Raw genomic sequence first — 17966 nt, forward strand, 5'->3', positions numbered from 1 at the left:
AGGCATGCTGGAGCAAATATTAAATAAAATTAAATATCGAAGCTCCAACCAACGCGATAGGGCGGCCCCCGAGGGTGGATGCGGCGAGACCGACCGCGACGGGAATTCGAGGGCAAATGGATTAAACAGGCTGTATGGAGGCATGTAGCACGTATTGACGGGGTTGGATGGGTGGGAGCACAAATGGAGGCGCGAATAAGAAGGGAGATATCTGAGTATAACAGAGGCCATGAGCGGATGGATACATAACCCACACATAACCCATACACAACCCATACACAACCTGCCTGGCATTAGATGCCTCCTGATGCACGCACGTAGTCATCATAACTTCACTTGCCGTGGGAGGTACCCTCCTATCTCCCTAGGTACCTTACCTTTACCTCCTAACCCCATACTGCAGGTACCTCCTCGTCCTCTCGCCCCGAGCTCGGGAGGTACCGGTGACTTGCGTGTCCGCCCACCGCCCTGCCAGCCCGGCGCCTGGGGTAGGTACCTGAACCCAGCGCTCGCCAGGAATGACTAGCTTCCTCACCTGGCGCTGGCACCTTCCCCCCCCCCCCCCCGCGTCTCTCCTACGCGATGTGTACGACGGAGGGAAGGGGCGGGCAGGGCCATATATACCTACCTACTGAGAGCACCCAAGACAGCAGGAGCGGAGGAGGGAGACGCAGAGAACGGTGAGAGCCAGGAGCCAGGAGCTGGGAGCCAGAGTACGAGGTACCTACCTACCTACCTAAGTACTCTCCAGCAGTCTGGCGCTGATAAACATCGAACACGCGCGCGAAAGCTGCCCCCTCAAGGTTGGCGGTACGCGTCCAAACCCAACAGGTACCTCCTACACAGTACAATACAGTAGGTAGGTTAGGTACCTTGGGTAGATAGGTAGGTACCTGCCTGTCTCCTCCTCCCTGCCTTCCATGGGTTGAGAGGCAGGTACCTCCTAAGGTAAGGCACCTAAGCTAAAGTACCTAAGGTAAGGTACCTCCTGAGTCGTTCTCGACCCTCTTGGAATTTCTGGGGGGATTTTTTTCCTTTTCTTTTCTCATTTTCCCGGACTGATTTTATTTGATTTTATTTGATTCCCCCCCCCCCCCCCCTTCGTTATTTTTCCCTCCCCATCAACAAACTAAGCATCTATCCGATCACGAACTGTGTGATCTCCCCCGCTGACCGTTACAAAGAGTTTTTCCCCCAAATTTTTCTCATTTTTTTTAATCCCCCTTCTCGCACCAACAATCCGTCCCGCCCTCCTCTCCTTTCTCTCCACCTCTCTCGCCACACCCGGCCATCCCCCCATCTCCCTTCTGTTAAGGCAACCCCCCCCATCACGCACGCGTAACGCCCACGTCCACGCTCATCTCTAGCGACCCTCTCGCCCGCGATCGCAATGGCGCCCACTAGACCTGCGCGCAAGGAGAACAGCGCCGCTGCTGAAGCTGATGATACTCCGCCGGTCAAGCGCGGTCGCGGCCGTCCCCCCAAGAACGGCGTAGCCGCCAAAGCGAAGCCTGCCCCTACTGGTCGTCCTCGTGGCCGCCCCCCGGGGAGCGGCAACAACAAAGTCACCAAGTCGGCCGCCACCCCCAAAGCCAAGGCCAAGCCGGCGACCACGACCACCAGCGCTCCCGGCACCGGACGCGGCCGTGGACGTCCTCGCAAATCTGAGGCTTCCTCGGCTGGCCCGACCCCGAAAAAGGCTACCACTCCTAAGACTGGCGCCGGCAGAGGCCGTGGCCGACCGCGCAAGAGTGAGCCGGCGCCCGCGGAGGACGCGCCCGCCGATGAGGATATCAATGAGCAGCTCGAGGACGAGCTCGAAGGTGGTGAGTTCAGCCACCTCCTGGGCGCGGAACGCAAATGGGTCACTATCTAGCTTAAGCTGTGGCGCCCCCTCGCCCTCCCCCTTCCCGATGTTACGTAAAGCTAGTTCTTGCTAACCATTGCTGCGTGGTGCGGGTAGATGGCGCGGCCGAAGATGACGACGTCGCCATGGACAACGCCGTCGGTAGCCCAGATGACGATGCGGCGGAAGACAGCAGCCTGGGCCCCCTTCAAGAAGTAAAGAACCTATCCCTTCCCCGTCGCTCCCCTCCCCCTTTTCTACGATACGGATCCGGTCCTTTACTAATACCTTGGCCCACTGTAGGACGATTAGAACCCTGATCCGCCGGCCTCTTATCTCAGAGGCCTCCTATCCAGTGTTTTCCCTTGGACGGGCAGCGGCACGCCTACGAGAGGCTCTCGCGGCGCTCTGGGGCATTGACATGCAGGCGTGCGATGAGGCCTGTCGATGTCAAGTTGTATCGACTTTCGATGGGAAAATGAGCATTGACGCCGCACTTAGGCCCGTTCGGTTGGCTGTGGGTGTGGCATATGAGTAACATTGATAGCAGAGAGAGAGAGTAGAGAGAGCCAGAGGGCGAGGATAATGGCTTGGCGTTGCGGATCGGAAGTCTGGCTTGTACACGTATTTTAGCAGTGACAGAAGCAGTGATGACCCCGGTTAATCACGACGCGTGCTCTCTTATCTGATTTAGTTAACGGGCCCTTCACGTCGGTTGTAGACGGAATACACGAATTTGATCACGTCGCCGCTTCATCTTTATTTCTTCACGGTTCGTAGCGCGTTCTGCAGTTCTCGCCGCTAACTTCTCTATGGGATATGCTAGCCTAGGATGCCTCCCACACTGGGCGCGAACCCGCTCATTGGGGGGTCTACCTTCCGTAGAGGGCGATATGGCCGATATGTTGCGTGCCTAATCATACACCTCCCGCCTCTGAACATGATCATTGCTAGACGACTGCCGGGATCTCACGCGCGGCGCGAGCCTGTCTGCTCTGAGCGTTGGTGCCGCGCTGAGCGATATCAGGCAGTCGAGGTCCCAGTACAGGGCGATTTACAGGCAATCTGCATCGAGTCTTCTCCCAGGTCATCGCCACTCCTTCCCTCTCCCCCCTTCCCCTTCTCCTTGCCTCGTCCGGCGGCGGGTCACTCGCTCTTCCAGAGCTCGAACTCGTCGGCGAGGTGGTCCTTGAGCTGCTTGAAGCGGTTGCCGAAGCTGCGGCCGCAGCGCCAGCAGCGCAGGTCGGTGTCGAGGTAGCCGGCGCGGCCGGGGTGGCGGCGGGGGTCGTCGGGGGCGAGGGGGAAGGCGTCGAGGCCGATGAGGAAGGGCGTGCGGAAGCTGTTGTAGTGCTTGCGGTGGCGCATGCACTCGGACACCATGTCGGGCGCCAGCACGTGCACGTGCAGGTCGTTCATGCTGGGGTGGGCGTGCACGCCGACGAGCAGCTCGGCCTCCCAGTCGCGGCCGGGGGGGAGGAGCTGCTGGTCGGGGTCGTCGGAGCCGTCGAGCACGGCCTGGCGCGCGCGCTCGGCCGCGCTGCCGCGGCCGTGGCGCCGGCGCAGCTCGGCGGCGACGAGGCGCGCGAGCCGGGCGGTGGCGCCGCGCACGGCGGCGAGGAAGCGCGCGGCCTCGGCGGCGTCGGGCGTCGGGCTGCCGTCGTCGGCGGCGCACCCGAACGCGTCGAACGGGTGCAGCCGGCTGCGCGGCGCGCGCGGCAGCAGCAGGCAGTGCAGGCTCGACTTCGGGTACATGTCGCGGATGGCGACGAAGTCGTCGTCGTAGAACACCACCCGGCTCGCCGGGAACGCGGCCGGGTCGTGCGTGTACGCGCCCAGCCCGTCGCGGTTCTTGAACGAGCGCGTCAGCGGCCCGCGCGTCGCCGCCAGCGCCTGCCGCGTCAGGAACGACGGCCCCGGGATGTCGCGCGGTGTTTGCGTTTGCGTCTGCGTCTGCGTCTGCGCGCGAGCCGGCTTCGGCGCCATGAGCTCGGTGACTGTAATACGGCGTTGGCGTGCTGCGTAGGTATGTACGGGGTGTGCGCGTGCGCGGCGCGGGCGGCGGCGGCGGGGACTTACATGCGTTGCGCTCTGCGCCCTGGCTAGTGCCGCTGGTGGCGGGCGCGGGCGCAGGAGCGGGAGCGGTGCCGGAGATCTCCTCCGCGGTGATGGCGTCCTGGGCGTCGTCGTCCTTGGCTGCCATGGCGCTCCGTTTCGAGCGAGAAGAAGAAGACGTAGCGTGGAAGGATCGCGCGGGCGGACGGTTACGAGGAGGCGGTAGCGGTAGCAGCGGCAGCGGAGGTCGAGGCAGCTGCTTGGGCCGCCCGCATTTCGCTGGCTGGGCAAGACGTAGTAGTCGCCCTGGTTTATACAGGACGCGGGGATAAAATAGAGCCGGATTCGCCAGGGCCTTCCGGTGCGTGACTAGGTGTGGTATTACTACATCGACGCCCCAGATCCACGTCGGCGTACCTGGTGTAGTAGTAAGCCAGTTCCCGTTCCCGTGTGCGTTTCGAAAGGGCGTACGAAAACTGACGGGCTTGGAGGCGACGTTGAGGAGCTACTAAGAAAAAAAACGATGTTGTCGTAGCTCGTACACGATAGTACTGATGTAAGCGGTGGGGTAGGGGTAGGTGGGAATGAGCTTGATAGGGGAATAACCGCGGTATGCAGATATAGCTATACCTGTTACATGTACTAATCTAACGATATCCTTGTATTGAAAGATGCGCAGATAGCGGGATTCGAATAGCCGTAGGTACCTAGATACAAGATATGGACGCCTCAGGTTGGGTGCTGCCCGTTAGGTACCTACCTCCTAGTCCAGGCAAGCCAGTCGGCAATGTCCCCGAGTCAGGGACTTTTTCCATTTAAAAATAGTCGCGAACCTCGTCAGCTTCGACATATTCGCCCTTTTCATCCCCCCCCTACAGAGCCAGCAGCCCTTCGAGATCTCTCCCTAGGCGGACAAGGCACACAGGAGCTACAAATGGCTAAACATGGCGAAAAAAGGGAAAGGGAAGGCCACAGCGCCCTCCAGTGGCTCATCGTCAATGACCTCGTCACTCATGACCTCGTCGTCAGTGACCTCGTCGTCCAAGACCTCGTCATCTAGGTCTACAGGCGGCACCAGCGCCAGCCAGAATAACAACTCGCAGAACGACGACTTCATAGTCTTCACAAATTCTACTACTGACTCGAAGCCGAGTAGGAGAGGCGGACAAGGGGGTCCCCCAAATGCTGGAGGGAAAAAGCCTAGCGACGGCGACGGCGCCGCGGAGGCTTCAGGCCCGCCGAAGCCCACCGTGAAGCAGATCGTCGGTGGCCATAGCTGGACCGGAAAACTGCCAGTGAACTTGCTCTCGGAGCACTGCCAAAGGCAGAAGTGGGACAAGCCCGACTACAAAATCGTAAGCGGCCTTGCTCCTGCTCCGAGCGCGGCTCGCCCTCGTGTATCCTCAGTTTTGGTTCATATTAATACTTAAGTTGTTCATATATCTAGTACAAGCGCTCAGAGAACTTCATGAGCTCTGTGCAGCTCAGCGCGCGAAACCCCAAGACCCAGGAGATCCAGAAGCTCCCTCCGTTCGAACCTCCTCCCCACTACAAGCACCTAGTAAGCAAGCCGACGCCCCTGGAGGCCAGGCATGCCGCAGCCACGTATGCGCTATTCAGGGTCTGTAGTATGAAGAACATACATACAACCCTTCCCCCGGACTACAGGTCCTTGTGGAAAGAGTTCGAAAGCCTCAAGGCCGAGGATGGGAGGAAGGGAAATGGTTGGATGTACGACGCGGATCCCTTCGCCACGATGAAGCGGCGAGAGGCGGACGAGGCCGCTGCCGAGAAGAAGCGGAAGGAACAGGAGGCCATCAAGGAGAAGGCCAAGAACATGCCCGGAGCGGCTGGTCTGGTTCTCCAGGGCAACTCTTCGGGTTCCTCGAATTACATGAAAGGATGGGCTACCGCGCCCAAGATCGAAATGGGCAGGAAGACGCGGTCGCAGCTGGAGGACATCCTTCGGCGCGGCGTCATCTGGAACCCCCACGGGGTTGAGATGCCGAACGACCAGAAGGATGCCGTCGTCAAGAAGCTTACCCAATCTGGCTTCCGGAAGAGCCACGTGGAGGAGGCAGTCGACGAGTGCAAGGATGGCGAAGAGGCTCTGGAGTGGCTGCTAATACACGTACCCGAGGACGACTTGCCCCAGTGGGCTCTGCCGGGGAGCTATAGTGCGGGTGTTACCGTTGCCGCGACGCAGGACCTGAGGCGCGAGGCGGCCGTAAAGCGGCTATCCCAATCCGGCTACTCCGCCGAGCTGTGCAAGAAACTGTACGACGAGAATTCCGGGGACGAGGGACGCGCTGCGGAGGCGTTGCAGCAGTTCTTGCTTTCTAGCGGCGACGACCCTGTCTCGACGAATCCTACCCCGGAAGAGCCCCTGATATTCAACACCCCAGAGGAGTGCTGGAACGACGAGATGGAGAGTCTCGCGTCTGTGTTTGGTGACAAGTTCAAGCGCCCGTCCGACGACCTCTGCCAGATTCAGATTGATTCGGTCCGAGACGGCTCCAAGAAGGACATCGATACGATTGCGCAGTTCCGTAGGTCGCCTCGATATCCGGCCGAAGTCATCGTGTCTGTGATCGCGGACCTACCTTCCTACATAAAACTGAGTGTTCTAAAGAGGACACTTGCTTATCTCGACGAGCATTTACGCGAAGAGCCCATGAAAATCTACTTCGCAGTTGATTGGGTTCAGCAAAATATCAACTCTATCATCGAAAACCCTGGTAAGCTTCGAGACATATCCGGGGTAGCATCGACCGCAGCAGAGACTCGCCGTGTCGTCCCCGTAAAACAGAAACCTACTAGGCATCCGAAGTCGCTATATTGGAGGGTGAATGCGGGGAGCAGGGCCGAGTGGCAGAAACGGCAAGAAAGCCCTGCTATGAAGAAAATGCTGGCCCAGCGCCAGAAGCTACCGGCGTGGCAAGCAAGAGAACTAGTTGTCAGTGCCGTCTCGGAGAACCAGGTCACCATAATTGCCGGCGAGACGGGATCAGGCAAGTCCACACAGTCCGTTCAGTTTATCCTCGATGATCTCTACAGCAAGGGATACGGGGACGCTGCCAGCATCATCTGCACACAACCGCGACGAATCTCGGCCCTCGGCCTTGCGGACCGGGTTAGCGAGGAGCGTTGTTCGCCGCTCGGAAAAGAGGTGGGATACTCGATCCGCGGCGAGCACAGAACGAGCCCCGAGACCAAGATAGCCTTTGTTACTACCGGTGTGCTGTTGAGACGCCTGCAAACCTCGGGCGGACGGACCGAAGACGTGATTGCGTCGCTGGCTGATGTCAGCCACGTAGTCATCGACGAAGTTCACGAACGAAGCTTGGACACGGATTTCCTTCTGAGCATCATACGTGACGTCTTGAAACAGAGGAGAGATCTTAAACTCGTGCTCATGAGTGCCACGCTCGATGCAGCCACTTTCCAGGACTACTTCACCTCGGAACAGCTGAGAGTCGGGCTGGTCGAGATTTCCGGGCGTACTTTCCCGGTAGATGACTACTACCTCGACGATATCATCCGGATGACAGGCTTTTCCGGGGACAAGGACAGGTATAGAGATCGGGGCCGAGATCGGGACGAGGCAATGTTTGATGGGAGAAATCAAGCGAATCAGAGTGGCGGCGACGAGGGGGCCCAAGATCCGATCAACAAGATCATCCAGGGACTCGGCTCGCGCATTAACTATTCGTTGCTTGTTGAGACCGCAAAAGTGCTTGACGCGGATTTACATCAGAGCAATAAGCAGGGAGGCATCCTTATTTTCCTGCCGGGTGTCGCAGAGATCAACCGAACCGTCGCCCAGCTCAAGTCTGTCTCGTCACTGCACGTCCTACCTCTCCACGCCTCCCTCGACACACGAGAGCAGCGGCGGGTGTTCACCAGCCCCCCTCACGGAAAACGGAAAGTGGTAGTGGCCACCAACGTGGCGGAAACGTCTATTACCATCGACGATATCGTCGCAGTTATCGATACGGGCAAGGTAAAGGAGACGAGCTTCGATCCCCAGAACAACATGCGCAAGCTCGAGGAGACGTGGGCCTCCCGCGCCGCTTGCAAACAGCGCCGCGGTCGCGCGGGCAGAGTCCAGGCCGGCAAGTGCTACAAGCTGTACACAAGGAACCTCGAGGAGCGCATGGCGGAGCGCCCGGAGCCCGAAATCCGACGCGTTCCCCTCGAACAGCTTTGCTTGTCGGTGCGAGCCATGGGAACTAGGGACGTTGCCGGGTTTCTGGGGCGAACACCAACGCCGCCGGCCATTTCGGCGGTCGAGAACGCTGTCAAGATGTTGCAACGGGTGGGTGCGCTGGACGGTGACGAGCTCACCGCGCTCGGCCAGCAGCTGGCCATGATCCCCGCCGACCTTCGCTGCGGGAAGCTCATGATATACGGTGCCATCTTCGGGTGTCTCGACGAGAGCGTGGCCATCGCCTCCATTCTGAGCACCAGGAGTCCCTTCGTATCCCCACCGGACAAGAGAGACGAGGCCAAGACCGCGCGCATGCGCTTTTCTAAGGGCGACGGCGACCTGCTCACGGATCTGAGAGCCTATCAACAGTGGAATGCGATGTCAGAAGAGAGAACGCCGCAGAGACAATTGCGACAGTTTTGCGACGAAAACTTCCTCTCGTACCAGACTCTCGTAGACATATCTGCGACGCGAATCCAATACTGCGCGGCCCTCGCCGAGCTCGGCATATACGAGAGCCGCCCCGCCGGCAGCCAAGCACCTCTACACCTCCTGCGCGCTCTCACGGCGTCGGCCTTTGCGCCGCAGATTGTACGCATCCGGTTTCCCGACAAGAAGTTCGCGTCGTCGATGTCGGGGGCGGTAGAGCTCGACCCCGAAGCCCGGACGATCAAGTACTACACGCAGGACAACGACCGGGTGTTCATCCACCCCAGCAGCACGCTGCACGATAGCCAGGGCTTCCCGGGCAACGCGGCGTTCCTGTCCTATTTCAACATCATCTCCACGAGCAAAATCTTCATCCGGGACCTTACTCGTACGTGGTCTCTCCCCTCGTATACTTTTGCCGTCTGGTCTGCACGCGAGGGCGTCCTGTGGGTTGCTAACCATTTCACCGCGGTATATAGCGTTCAATGCTTTCACGCTGCTCATGTTCGCAGGAGCCATCGAGCTCGACACTCTCGGCCGCGGCCTCGTGGTCGACGGCTGGTTACGGTATATCTTCTTCTCTTCGGGGCGTGCTCTTCCTCGATCGGTAACTAACGGAGGACGTCTTCTCGATCTAGGCTGCGAGGCTGGGCGAGGATCGGCGTCCTCGTCTCGAGGCTCAGGGGCATGGTGGACAACATCATCGCCATGAAAATCAACGACCCGGGGGTAGACGTTCGCAGCAACGAGGTGATTAAAATGGTGGCGAAACTTATAGAGCTAGACGGACTAGATGCTTGATGCCCAGGGGTAGTAGGTGTATGTCTCGGGCTGGGGCAATTTTTTTCCCCTTCTGTCAATAGGAATAGAATAAAGTGGCTTGAATACTATTCTTCATACCCCGCCCAACGCTTTCCCTTGCAGCCTTGAAGCCTTGATCGCCATGGAACGTCCTGGCTTTGCTGCGCGAACTCTCGAAGAGGCGACTGAACTGCTTCTAACTCGTACTGGCTGACTGGGTAGTTGCAACTCCTAGAGTGACTTCACTGGCTTCTCAGCTCCTGTTCGTGGGTCACGAATTATATACGAGGTAAGAATTAATTCCTCAACGAAGCTTGCTAATGATGAGGATTTCGCATTTGGCGCTGCCAACAGGGCCACGAGGCGACTCCAACCCCCCCAAGCCAAGTCAGGCGGCTTTGAGTGACGGGGTGTATCAAGCAGGCGACTACGTGAATACTAACGTCGACCCCGGAGGGGGGCCGCCTATCTGCGCTGGAGAGGGACGCACGCCCGTTCCGGGTGTGTAAGTGCCGGACGCGGCTCTCTACGTCGACAGGAACACGGAGGGGCGAGTCCTGCCAGCGGCAGAATCCTTACGGCGTCGTCGAGCGAACAGCGTGCCGGCTCGGAACGAAGATCGCCACGCACACACATACACACACACGCACGCACGAAAGGTCCACGGAGGAAAGCGGGTAAGAGATGGAGCGCGCTGTGCCGGCCGGTCGCTCGAGGGATACCTACCCGCGATGTCGGCATCGGCATCGGAGGGGGGTTAGAATAGTCATAACAGCCGACAGCAGTAGCTGTGTTCTTCTCATCCGCGGGTCCCCGCTCCTCGGGACCCCAGTCAGTCATCCCCGTCTTCGGCTACCAATGTCTGTTTGGAGGGACCTGCTTAGAATGCGTGCGTCTGCGAGGGCGGGCCCCCCTTCCCTGGTCGCGGCCAAGCTGTATCTACACAGCATGGCGGACCAAGAAACACAGCCACGTCACTCAGAGCCTGAGATCTCCGGCGTCCTCTCCTTCCGGGCCCCTACCGCTCCCCCGTAGTAGGCCACCCCCCCCCCCCCCCCCAAAGATCGTCTCCGGCTTCCTGCGCGCGCGCGAGGGGGCAAGTGGCTCGCCCCGGCAGATACGCGAGCGCCCCCAGCCCCCGGCCCACTCCGCGCGCATCTGGCGGGACCGCGTTCGCGGCGCGGCGAACGGGCTTGCCAGTCCCAGACGTGGGAAGCGAAACCGGGGGCGTCGCTACTGCTGCGCACCTAGGTACGCCCCGGAGGCCGGCGGGGGGAGGCGCGAGGGCACGCTCGGCCCAAGGCATCGCTGTGCTCGGGGCTGCCCCCGCGCGCGTCGCCTGCGGTGCTCCCTGCCTCTCACCGGTCGGGAGGGGCGCCGCACACCGCTGGGAAGAAGCGCTGGCTGCCCCCGCTTTGCCTGGGAGCAGGGGAGGCGACACTTCGGCGCGCGCGGGCGCTCGAGCAATTAAACCGAGACGCTGCTCGCGTCTTATTAGGTTCCAAGCCACGGACGGCTGCGACGAGGCTGTCGGACGACTTACGACGGGGTGTTTCGAAATCCCACGAGTGGGATGTTGTGGCGACGCCGCGGAGTAGGTGAGAATCCAGAGGACAGATGCGGCTACCCGCGCCAATGTCGCCCCGTTCGTTTGTCGGTCTGGGTGCGTGATTTTACGGCTGCGGGTTTCCCCTCTGCCTACGTACATACCTATTCGTGCGTGTCGCACGGCTGCCTGTTTGCAGTGTGCCACCGCAGGGATGGCTGGGAGGGTGTATGTATGTGTGTACGAATGCGTATACGGGTGTGTGTATGTGTGCGTGTGCGTGTGTAGTCGTTGGTGGGCCGTGGCATGACGGGTCGACGGAGAAACGCCGCTCATATCACACTATATTAAGTCTACAACGTTGCGGTCGGTCCGTTAGCGCATCGCCATCCTGGCCCAGATCCGGAGGAAAAAAACAATAGAAAAAAAATAGGAAAGGCAAAGAATCAAGTGTAGAGGACGGTGGATAAACAGCGTACGTAGGTACTGTCTAGTCAGACGGGATCTGGGTTGTCTCCGACTTAAACGAGGACTCTGTATGTCTCGCTCGCCTCTGCAAGTCCTGCCCAATCGGCCTGGTACGGCTTCGACGTGGCAAAAGCCCCGAGGGAGGGAGGTCGATACGAATACACCAATTCCGTTGGGAGAGCCCCATGCCGTATCCGATCAGGGATGCTCGCGGGGATCAGGAAAATAAAACGGGGAAAAGGAGGAGGTGGTCAAGACCACGCCATTCCGTTCGTGTCATACATATAGGCTTAAAGGAGCCGAACGGCCAGGGGATTATCGAATATACGAGCACCACCGGCAGCTCTCCACTCCTTTTACGATCTGCTGTTTGAGAGGTGGGCGGCCCAGTATCCGGCGTTTGCGAGCTTCCTGATCGTCCTACTGTCGAGGACCTGTCGTCTTTAAAGCATTCCCTCGCCATGCATTCCTGTTCCTTGCTACTTGCGAGTTCCGTCCGGGAAATCCCCTTGAGGACATCGTAGCGCGCCGAAATCGTGATCATGTGCTCTACCTGACCGTATTCACTTTCCTACCGAATGGCCTTAAGACTACGGCAAGCTCGACGCGAACCGGGAGATGGCTTGTCCAGTAGTTGTTGTATGTCAGCGTTGATAGGTGCATACCGTAGGCATACCTAGCCGTCGAAATGGTGTCGAAGGCTTTAGTTATCATCATACTGGCGGGGGTCGCAGCGGCCCAGCGCCACCCGCCGGTGATGCGTGCCCCCGCCAACACGAGCGACATTGTCATCAAGGACTTCACGCAGAAGATCGACCACGCGCCGGATGCGGGCTCGGGTACCTTCAAGCAGCGGTACCAGCTCAACGCCACGTACTTCAAGCCCGGCGGCCCCATCCTCTTCGTCCAGAGCGCCGATACCGGGATGCCGGCGATCTCCACGAGCGACTTCATAGACTACGCGCCCGAGCTCGGGGCTCTCGTGGCCATGCTCGAGCACCGCTATTTCGGCGACACGAGGGGCAATAGTTACCCGCCCGGCTACGAGCCGGCGAGCGCCTCCAAGGAGGCCTTCTCCTCGCTGACGCTGGACAACGTCCTCCAGGACGGCGTCGAATTTGTCGAGTGGATCAAGAGCACGGTCTCCGGGGCCGCGGACAGCAAGGTCATATACGGCGGAGGTAGGCACAACGTTAAGCGCTAGGGTCTCCTCGGGTTGGCGGTGAACTGAGACGTCTCGCAGCTTCGTACGGCGGGTTCCTCGCCGTCTCGGCGCGCATCCGGCATCCCGACACGTTCCACGGGGCCATCGCATCCTCGCCAGCCCTTAGGTCGTTCGGCCCCCTCGACACGAACCGGTTCAGGTTCGAGGCGGCCAAGTGGGTTAACGACGTGTATGCGAACGCGTCGGCCGAGGCGTCGGCTAAGATAAAAGGAGCTATGCTCGAGTTCCAGCGATGTGTTCAGAGTGGGTAACCTACCTGTGCCCCCCGGACCGTCACCCCTCTATTCTCGGGACCGCTGACCTGACCGCGAGAACAGACAACACGTGCGGCAGCGACATCCCGGACCTCAACGTCTGCGGCAACGCTACCGGCGCCGCGGGATACGAGAAACTGTACAACGCGACCATGCACACGTACCTGTCGGTGCCCAAGTACAGCTACCCGTGGGTCGGGCGGTACCCGGCGGCGGACCCGCTCGCGGACCTGGTGGCGAAGACGGTCGCGGCGAGGACGACGGGCGAGGTGCTGCGCGTGCCGCTGCTCGCGGCGTCGTGGGCGGCGGACGCGCGGGCGTGCATCGAGGGGGCGAACGCGAACCTGTCGTTCGCGGCTGGCGCGGCGGACGGCGCCGACCCGGCCGCCCGCTACATCCGCTGCGCGTACTACGCGGTCAACGACGTGGCGGTGCCGGCGGGCAACGTGCTGCCCGAGGCCTTCACGCGCGGCGACGCGCCCCTGTGCCGCGAGCCCGCCTGGGCGCCCCCCGACTACCGCCGCCAGAACGACTACTTCCTGCAGAAGTACGCCATGACCAGCGACGTGCTGGCCAGCGCCGGCCGCCTGCTGGTCGTCCAGGGCGCGCTCGACCGCACCGCCGCCCTGGGCCTGCCCGCGCTCGACCGCACCGCTGCCGTGGGCCTGCCCGCGCTGCCGCCCGACGCGGCGCGCAACCGCTCGCGCGTCGTGCTCGTGCCGCGCCTCGCCCACGCTGAGGACGCCGTCTCCGAGGCCGTCGAGCCCCGCGGCGCTAAGGCCGAGCTCGATCGCGTCCGCGACCTCAAGCTCGAGCACCTCCGCGAGTGGCTCGGCCAGGGCAACCACACGCTCGACTCGTCCGCGGCGCTGCCCTCGGCGCGCGGCCCGGCGGTCGCGCTGGGCTTGGTGGTATGGGTGGTGCTTCTCGTGTGGTAATACTGCGACGAAATCGGAAAGCGAGGGGGCTGGGGGGCGGTTGGAGGGGCAGAGGAAGTCAGAAGGAGGAGGGAGAAAGGGGGGGAAACCGGTAAAGGGAGGGAGGGCAATACGGTGCGCTGCGATCACACGGTCCGACCGACGATAGACATGCGGTCATGGCGCACTTGGCGTTCTCGGGGCTTGGTCCGGTTGTTCCGTGTGGACGACGATCGTCAACTTGGAGGAAAAGAGGCGTCCTGGGGATAACCAGCGATTACAAAGAGTTACTAATTCCAAATATTCGTGTGCGTAATGATTGACGAGCTTATCAGATAGCGCCGCGGAGGCTTGCATAGAGGCGTGCCCGTGGGAGTTACACGGTTGCGCCGTGATCCATAGCGGTACGCGAAGATGAAGACAGGAGGGCATCACACGAATACACACGCACCTACACCTACACCAATGAGTATTCTATAAATGTACACACATGGTATGGTATCGAAGAATATTTACCTATCTAATAAGTGCGTACGACAGACATTTACCGGCAACATATATTTTCTACGCAACATCGCCGCATCCGATAGGCAGGGCACACTCTCCTATCTGGCGTTTGGGCACACCTCTCATAGGTCCCCCCCTCCCCCCTTCTCCTCTCCCCGCCCCTCATTTTATTAGAATCTCTCGATATGCGCGTCGCAAGAAGGGGGTAGATACGGTAGGTGGAGGACAGGCTGCGTATCGGGGATGGACCCGGCGGCTCTCGGCAGCTCTCGAAAGCTGCAATCATTCGGCTAAGACATGGCTTGGAGCGAACCAGGGCGGGCGCATCGCGACCTGTTTCCGCTGCCCGCTCGTAAACTGTAGAGTTGCGTGATGAGCCCTACGCCGACTCGACGCCTCGTACTGTGCCGTCTGCACAATAACCGACTATCGGCGGCGTGGCGGGCTCATAGTCATATGATGTCACTGCTGAAGCCTTCACCGCATGCCCTCCGCGCCCACGCATCCCGCAATGGGACGCCTACATATCCCTCAAGGAGACCCCGCCTCCCGCTTCTCCCACTTCCCAATCGCCGCCCGTTTCTACAAAGCTTCACAATTCCCACCTCTCTAACGAGGACTCCCAAGTTCCGCCGAGCATACACTTCGCCTCTCTTCTTCTTCTTCTTCTCCCACGTACACATACATCCCTACATCTATACACTCATATCCACCATTCGAGGCCCCTATGCGAGGAAATGGAGTCGAACATGTCTTCGGAAGAGCCCTCTCTCCAGCCTCCCCAGCCGCCCCAGCCGCTGTCTGAGTTCAGGCCCTTCCCCCGGCTCCCCGTCGAGCTACGCGTCATGATCTGGAAGGAAACCTTCCACCCGCGTCACGTGGAGATGCACCCGCACCGGCCCAGGCCGGACAGAAGTGACGCCACGGGCTGGGAGTCTCGTAGCGAGAACCCGATAGCCCTGTACGTCTGCCAGGAGTCGCGTGCTGTCACGGAGGAGCGCTACCCTGTCAAGTTCACCGTCTTCAAGCCGGTGGCCCGGATCACCGGCCCGCCCGACGAGAGCCCCGCCCGCGCCCACCCCCAGCGCTTGGTCCGCATGGACCTGAACGTGGACACGCTCGTCATCCTGGACGAACCGCCGGACGGGTCCCTTGGCGACCTCTACGAATCCGCCCAGGCCCAGGACCCGTTGGGCTGGGGTCTGCGCTTCCTCGGCCTCGGCAGGCGCTGCTGGACCGGCCAGCTCTGCCGCGAGGTCATCGCCGCCGCCACCGGCAAAGGCTGCCTCTCCCGCCTCGACCGGCTTCTCTTACTCATGTACAGAGACGACTTCCCCCCCGACGCCTTCCACGCCGGCGACTGCGACTTTGAGAGGGCCGAGGGCACCGACTCGTTTCAGCGCAACATCGCCGATGCCGCCGACAACTTGCACCGCCTCGAGGACTACCAGAAATCTGTACGCCTAGCCCCGGATCAGCTACAGTTCATGAATTTAGCGTTCGTCAACAACCCGAGGTTTAATTGTCCGGTTGAGCGCTGCCTGAGCGGGAATCTTGACGTTAGCATGTATTAGCAACCATGCAGCTGGGTCTGTTGGGCGGGTTTCATCTGGGGGACGTGATGCGGATAGCGGAGTACAGAGTGGTCAGGTTCTCGAACACGGCTCTTGTTTTCCTTTCTATCCGAGTGCTGTGAAATAGTAGGTACGCAATGCCGGACGGGGAAGGAAGAGGATAAAATGGTTGGCAATTGGGGCCACTCTAGCGATTTCTTATTTATATATGCAAGTCCTTTTAGTAGTTTATCGGTACGCAGACTAGAGACATGTCCTCCAGTTTCGTCGGGATCGCCCTCCCCGTTCTCGCGGTACTACTACGTGGGCTCCGAGTGGGACGTCTCGTCTTTTGGTTCCGGCACTGGGTGATGGTGAAGGAGACTAGGGGAGATGTCGATGTCGCACGAGAGTCTGATGTCCATGGGTGGTGTTTGCGGGACCAATCTCTGGCAGATCTGCAGGACCTCGAGGAAGTCGTTCAGATGCTGGTCGTGGGAGACGCCCGATCGATCGAGGAAGCAGGCCAGAAAGATGTATGCGCTTACGGTAGACGATTTCATTATGCTTAGCGAGTAGATCGTGGGCGTGTTCTTCTCCTGTGCGGACCTTGACATGGTTGTACCTTTGTCTCGCTGGCGGCTCATGCCGCTCAATGAAGCCCCACCGTCCCGGGGCCACGGACATAGTGTCTCCTCCTCCTCTCTGATTGGGGAGCGGTTCTGCGGTTTGAAGATCTTGCTGGCGGTGCGGAGCGGTTCGATCATATGTTACGTGGATCGGCGGTCTTCAGGTGTGTCCATATTAGGGATTGTGGAATAGGACGCCGCGAATATACAAGAGCGACGATATATGGCTGGTTGAGATTACACGAGGCGCAAGATGGTAAAAAAGAGAAGGCAGGAAAATATGACGAGACCTGTTAGTTTAGAACTGACCAGACCAGACCGGGCCACCTTCCCCGTTACCGTCAAACCTCGCACGTCTGCTATCCGCTTGCTTTCCCCCCTCGAATCAAAAAGTAGTGCCCGTCGGCAGTACGGATCAAGGCCCATCCGCCCACTACTATGCGGTAGTTCCCTCTTACGACGGGTATTGCTCATACACCATACCTGGGTCTATACCTACCTACATAGGTGGGTACTTGTCGTCGGGTTGAGTGCTATCATAAATCGTAGCCGGCAGGCCTTGGTGATTGCAAAGCAGGTAGATGCTGGGTAGGCATCTAGGACGGCCTTGCTAAAAGGATAACGACAGGAAAGATAGGACCCATCGGCTCTGTTCGAAGAATTATGTGACTTGAGGCTCGGTTTCGAGAGAATCGGGATCTTGGCGCTGTGTCTCGTCCAATCTCGGCCAACCAGCATCTGGCCAAGACGCAAGCCCCTGTAACCCTTGAGGACCCCACGATATTCTTCACCAACCTAATCACCACTCCAACATTCCATCCTCTCCTTTACATTCGGTGGAGGCGACGCGGGATGACAACGCGTAGAGAGCCACGGCTTCGGAGCCTGACGACTGCCATAGGCATGTTGGTGTCTACGGTAGACTCGTCGACTTACCTAGATACCCGTGACAACCTCATCTAGGTAATGCTTCCCTATATCCACCCATAACGGGCAAGGAGTAACCGCTCTGCGTAGGTATATGATCCTCGGCTCCCGAGGCTGCTGATGTAGCTGTTGGTAAACTCGGTTTCTCTTAGACAGCGTCGTAGCGACCCGGGGGGGCGGGTGGCAAGCTGCCTCCTAGGTATGCATTATACAGGTAGGGCCCTACCCGGGGTGAATTGGAGTCTCTTGGACGACCGTCCCGTTTTCCCGTCGTGCATCCGGCACTACTATCGGGGTTTCGCTGCCGGGCTGCCACGGGGCTGGGAGATTCCAAGAGGGTCCGGTAGATTAGATATATATGTGTGTGGTGTGTATATATGTGTGTGGAATATAGAGGCGGGTTAGGGTAGGGATAGTAGTAGTGGTAGTAGTGGTGGTAGTGATAGTAGGGATAGTAATGGGTAGTAGGTAAGTCGTGGCAGGGTCGGCGGTATAACGTAGCAATTACATACGTAGGCGAGCTGCCTGCCTCTGGCAGGCTTGACAGGTTCCACCGGTTCGACGGCCATGTGGCAGTAAGTGGGAGACAGGCGGCCCCCGCA

The 17966-nt window shown here is 59.7% G+C and overlaps 7 protein-coding genes across 7 annotated transcripts; 4 read left to right on the forward strand and 3 right to left on the reverse strand.

The window, feature by feature from the left end:
* The first annotated feature begins 964 nt into the window (after positions 1–964).
* On the forward strand, positions 965–2596 carry GGS23DRAFT_570280 (uncharacterized protein). The gene is made up of 3 exons (XM_051516503.1): positions 965–1826; positions 1964–2061; positions 2150–2596. The coding sequence occupies exons 1-3, from the start codon at positions 1391–1393 to the stop codon at positions 2156–2158; spliced, it is 543 nt and encodes a 180-aa protein (XP_051371656.1). The 5' UTR covers positions 965–1390; the 3' UTR covers positions 2159–2596.
* GGS23DRAFT_610089 (HIT-like protein) lies at positions 2450–4046 on the reverse strand (the record flags this gene model as incomplete). The annotated part of the gene is made up of 2 exons (XM_051520309.1): positions 2450–3840; positions 3923–4046. 2 exons carry the CDS (start codon positions 4044–4046, stop codon positions 2993–2995), a joined length of 972 nt encoding a protein of 323 aa, XP_051371657.1. The 3' UTR covers positions 2450–2992.
* Positions 4047–4674: 628 nt separating this feature from the next.
* On the forward strand, positions 4675–9461 carry GGS23DRAFT_570286 (P-loop containing nucleoside triphosphate hydrolase protein). The gene is made up of 4 exons (XM_051516504.1): positions 4675–5253; positions 5346–8925; positions 9017–9104; positions 9176–9461. The coding sequence occupies exons 1-4, from the start codon at positions 4843–4845 to the stop codon at positions 9336–9338; spliced, it is 4242 nt and encodes a 1413-aa protein (XP_051371658.1). The 5' UTR covers positions 4675–4842; the 3' UTR covers positions 9339–9461.
* Positions 9462–10267: 806 nt separating this feature from the next.
* GGS23DRAFT_76629 (uncharacterized protein) lies at positions 10268–11395 on the reverse strand. Its single transcript, XM_051521260.1, has one exon. The coding sequence runs from the start codon at positions 11218–11220 to the stop codon at positions 10357–10359; it is 864 nt and encodes a 287-aa protein (XP_051371659.1). The 5' UTR covers positions 11221–11395; the 3' UTR covers positions 10268–10356.
* GGS23DRAFT_610099 (uncharacterized protein) lies at positions 11396–14078 on the forward strand. Its single transcript, XM_051520310.1, has 3 exons — positions 11396–12533; positions 12596–12820; positions 12895–14078. Exons 1-3 carry the CDS (start codon positions 12041–12043, stop codon positions 13767–13769), a joined length of 1593 nt encoding a protein of 530 aa, XP_051371660.1. The 5' UTR covers positions 11396–12040; the 3' UTR covers positions 13770–14078.
* A 732-nt stretch (positions 14079–14810) lies between these two features.
* On the forward strand, positions 14811–15978 carry GGS23DRAFT_76710 (uncharacterized protein). Its single transcript, XM_051521262.1, has one exon. It carries the CDS (start codon positions 14993–14995, stop codon positions 15827–15829), a length of 837 nt encoding a protein of 278 aa, XP_051371661.1. The 5' UTR covers positions 14811–14992; the 3' UTR covers positions 15830–15978.
* Positions 15979–16753, reverse strand: GGS23DRAFT_76709 (uncharacterized protein). Its single transcript, XM_051521261.1, has one exon. It carries the CDS (start codon positions 16573–16575, stop codon positions 16129–16131), a length of 447 nt encoding a protein of 148 aa, XP_051371662.1. The 5' UTR covers positions 16576–16753; the 3' UTR covers positions 15979–16128.
* Between the last annotated feature and the right edge of the window lie 1213 nt (positions 16754–17966).

Source organism: Durotheca rogersii (assembly GCF_024521655.1).
Source record: "Durotheca rogersii strain YMJ 92031201 chromosome Unknown GGS23scaffold_11, whole genome shotgun sequence".
In the NCBI taxonomy this organism is placed as follows: domain Eukaryota; kingdom Fungi; phylum Ascomycota; class Sordariomycetes; order Xylariales; family Xylariaceae; genus Durotheca; species Durotheca rogersii.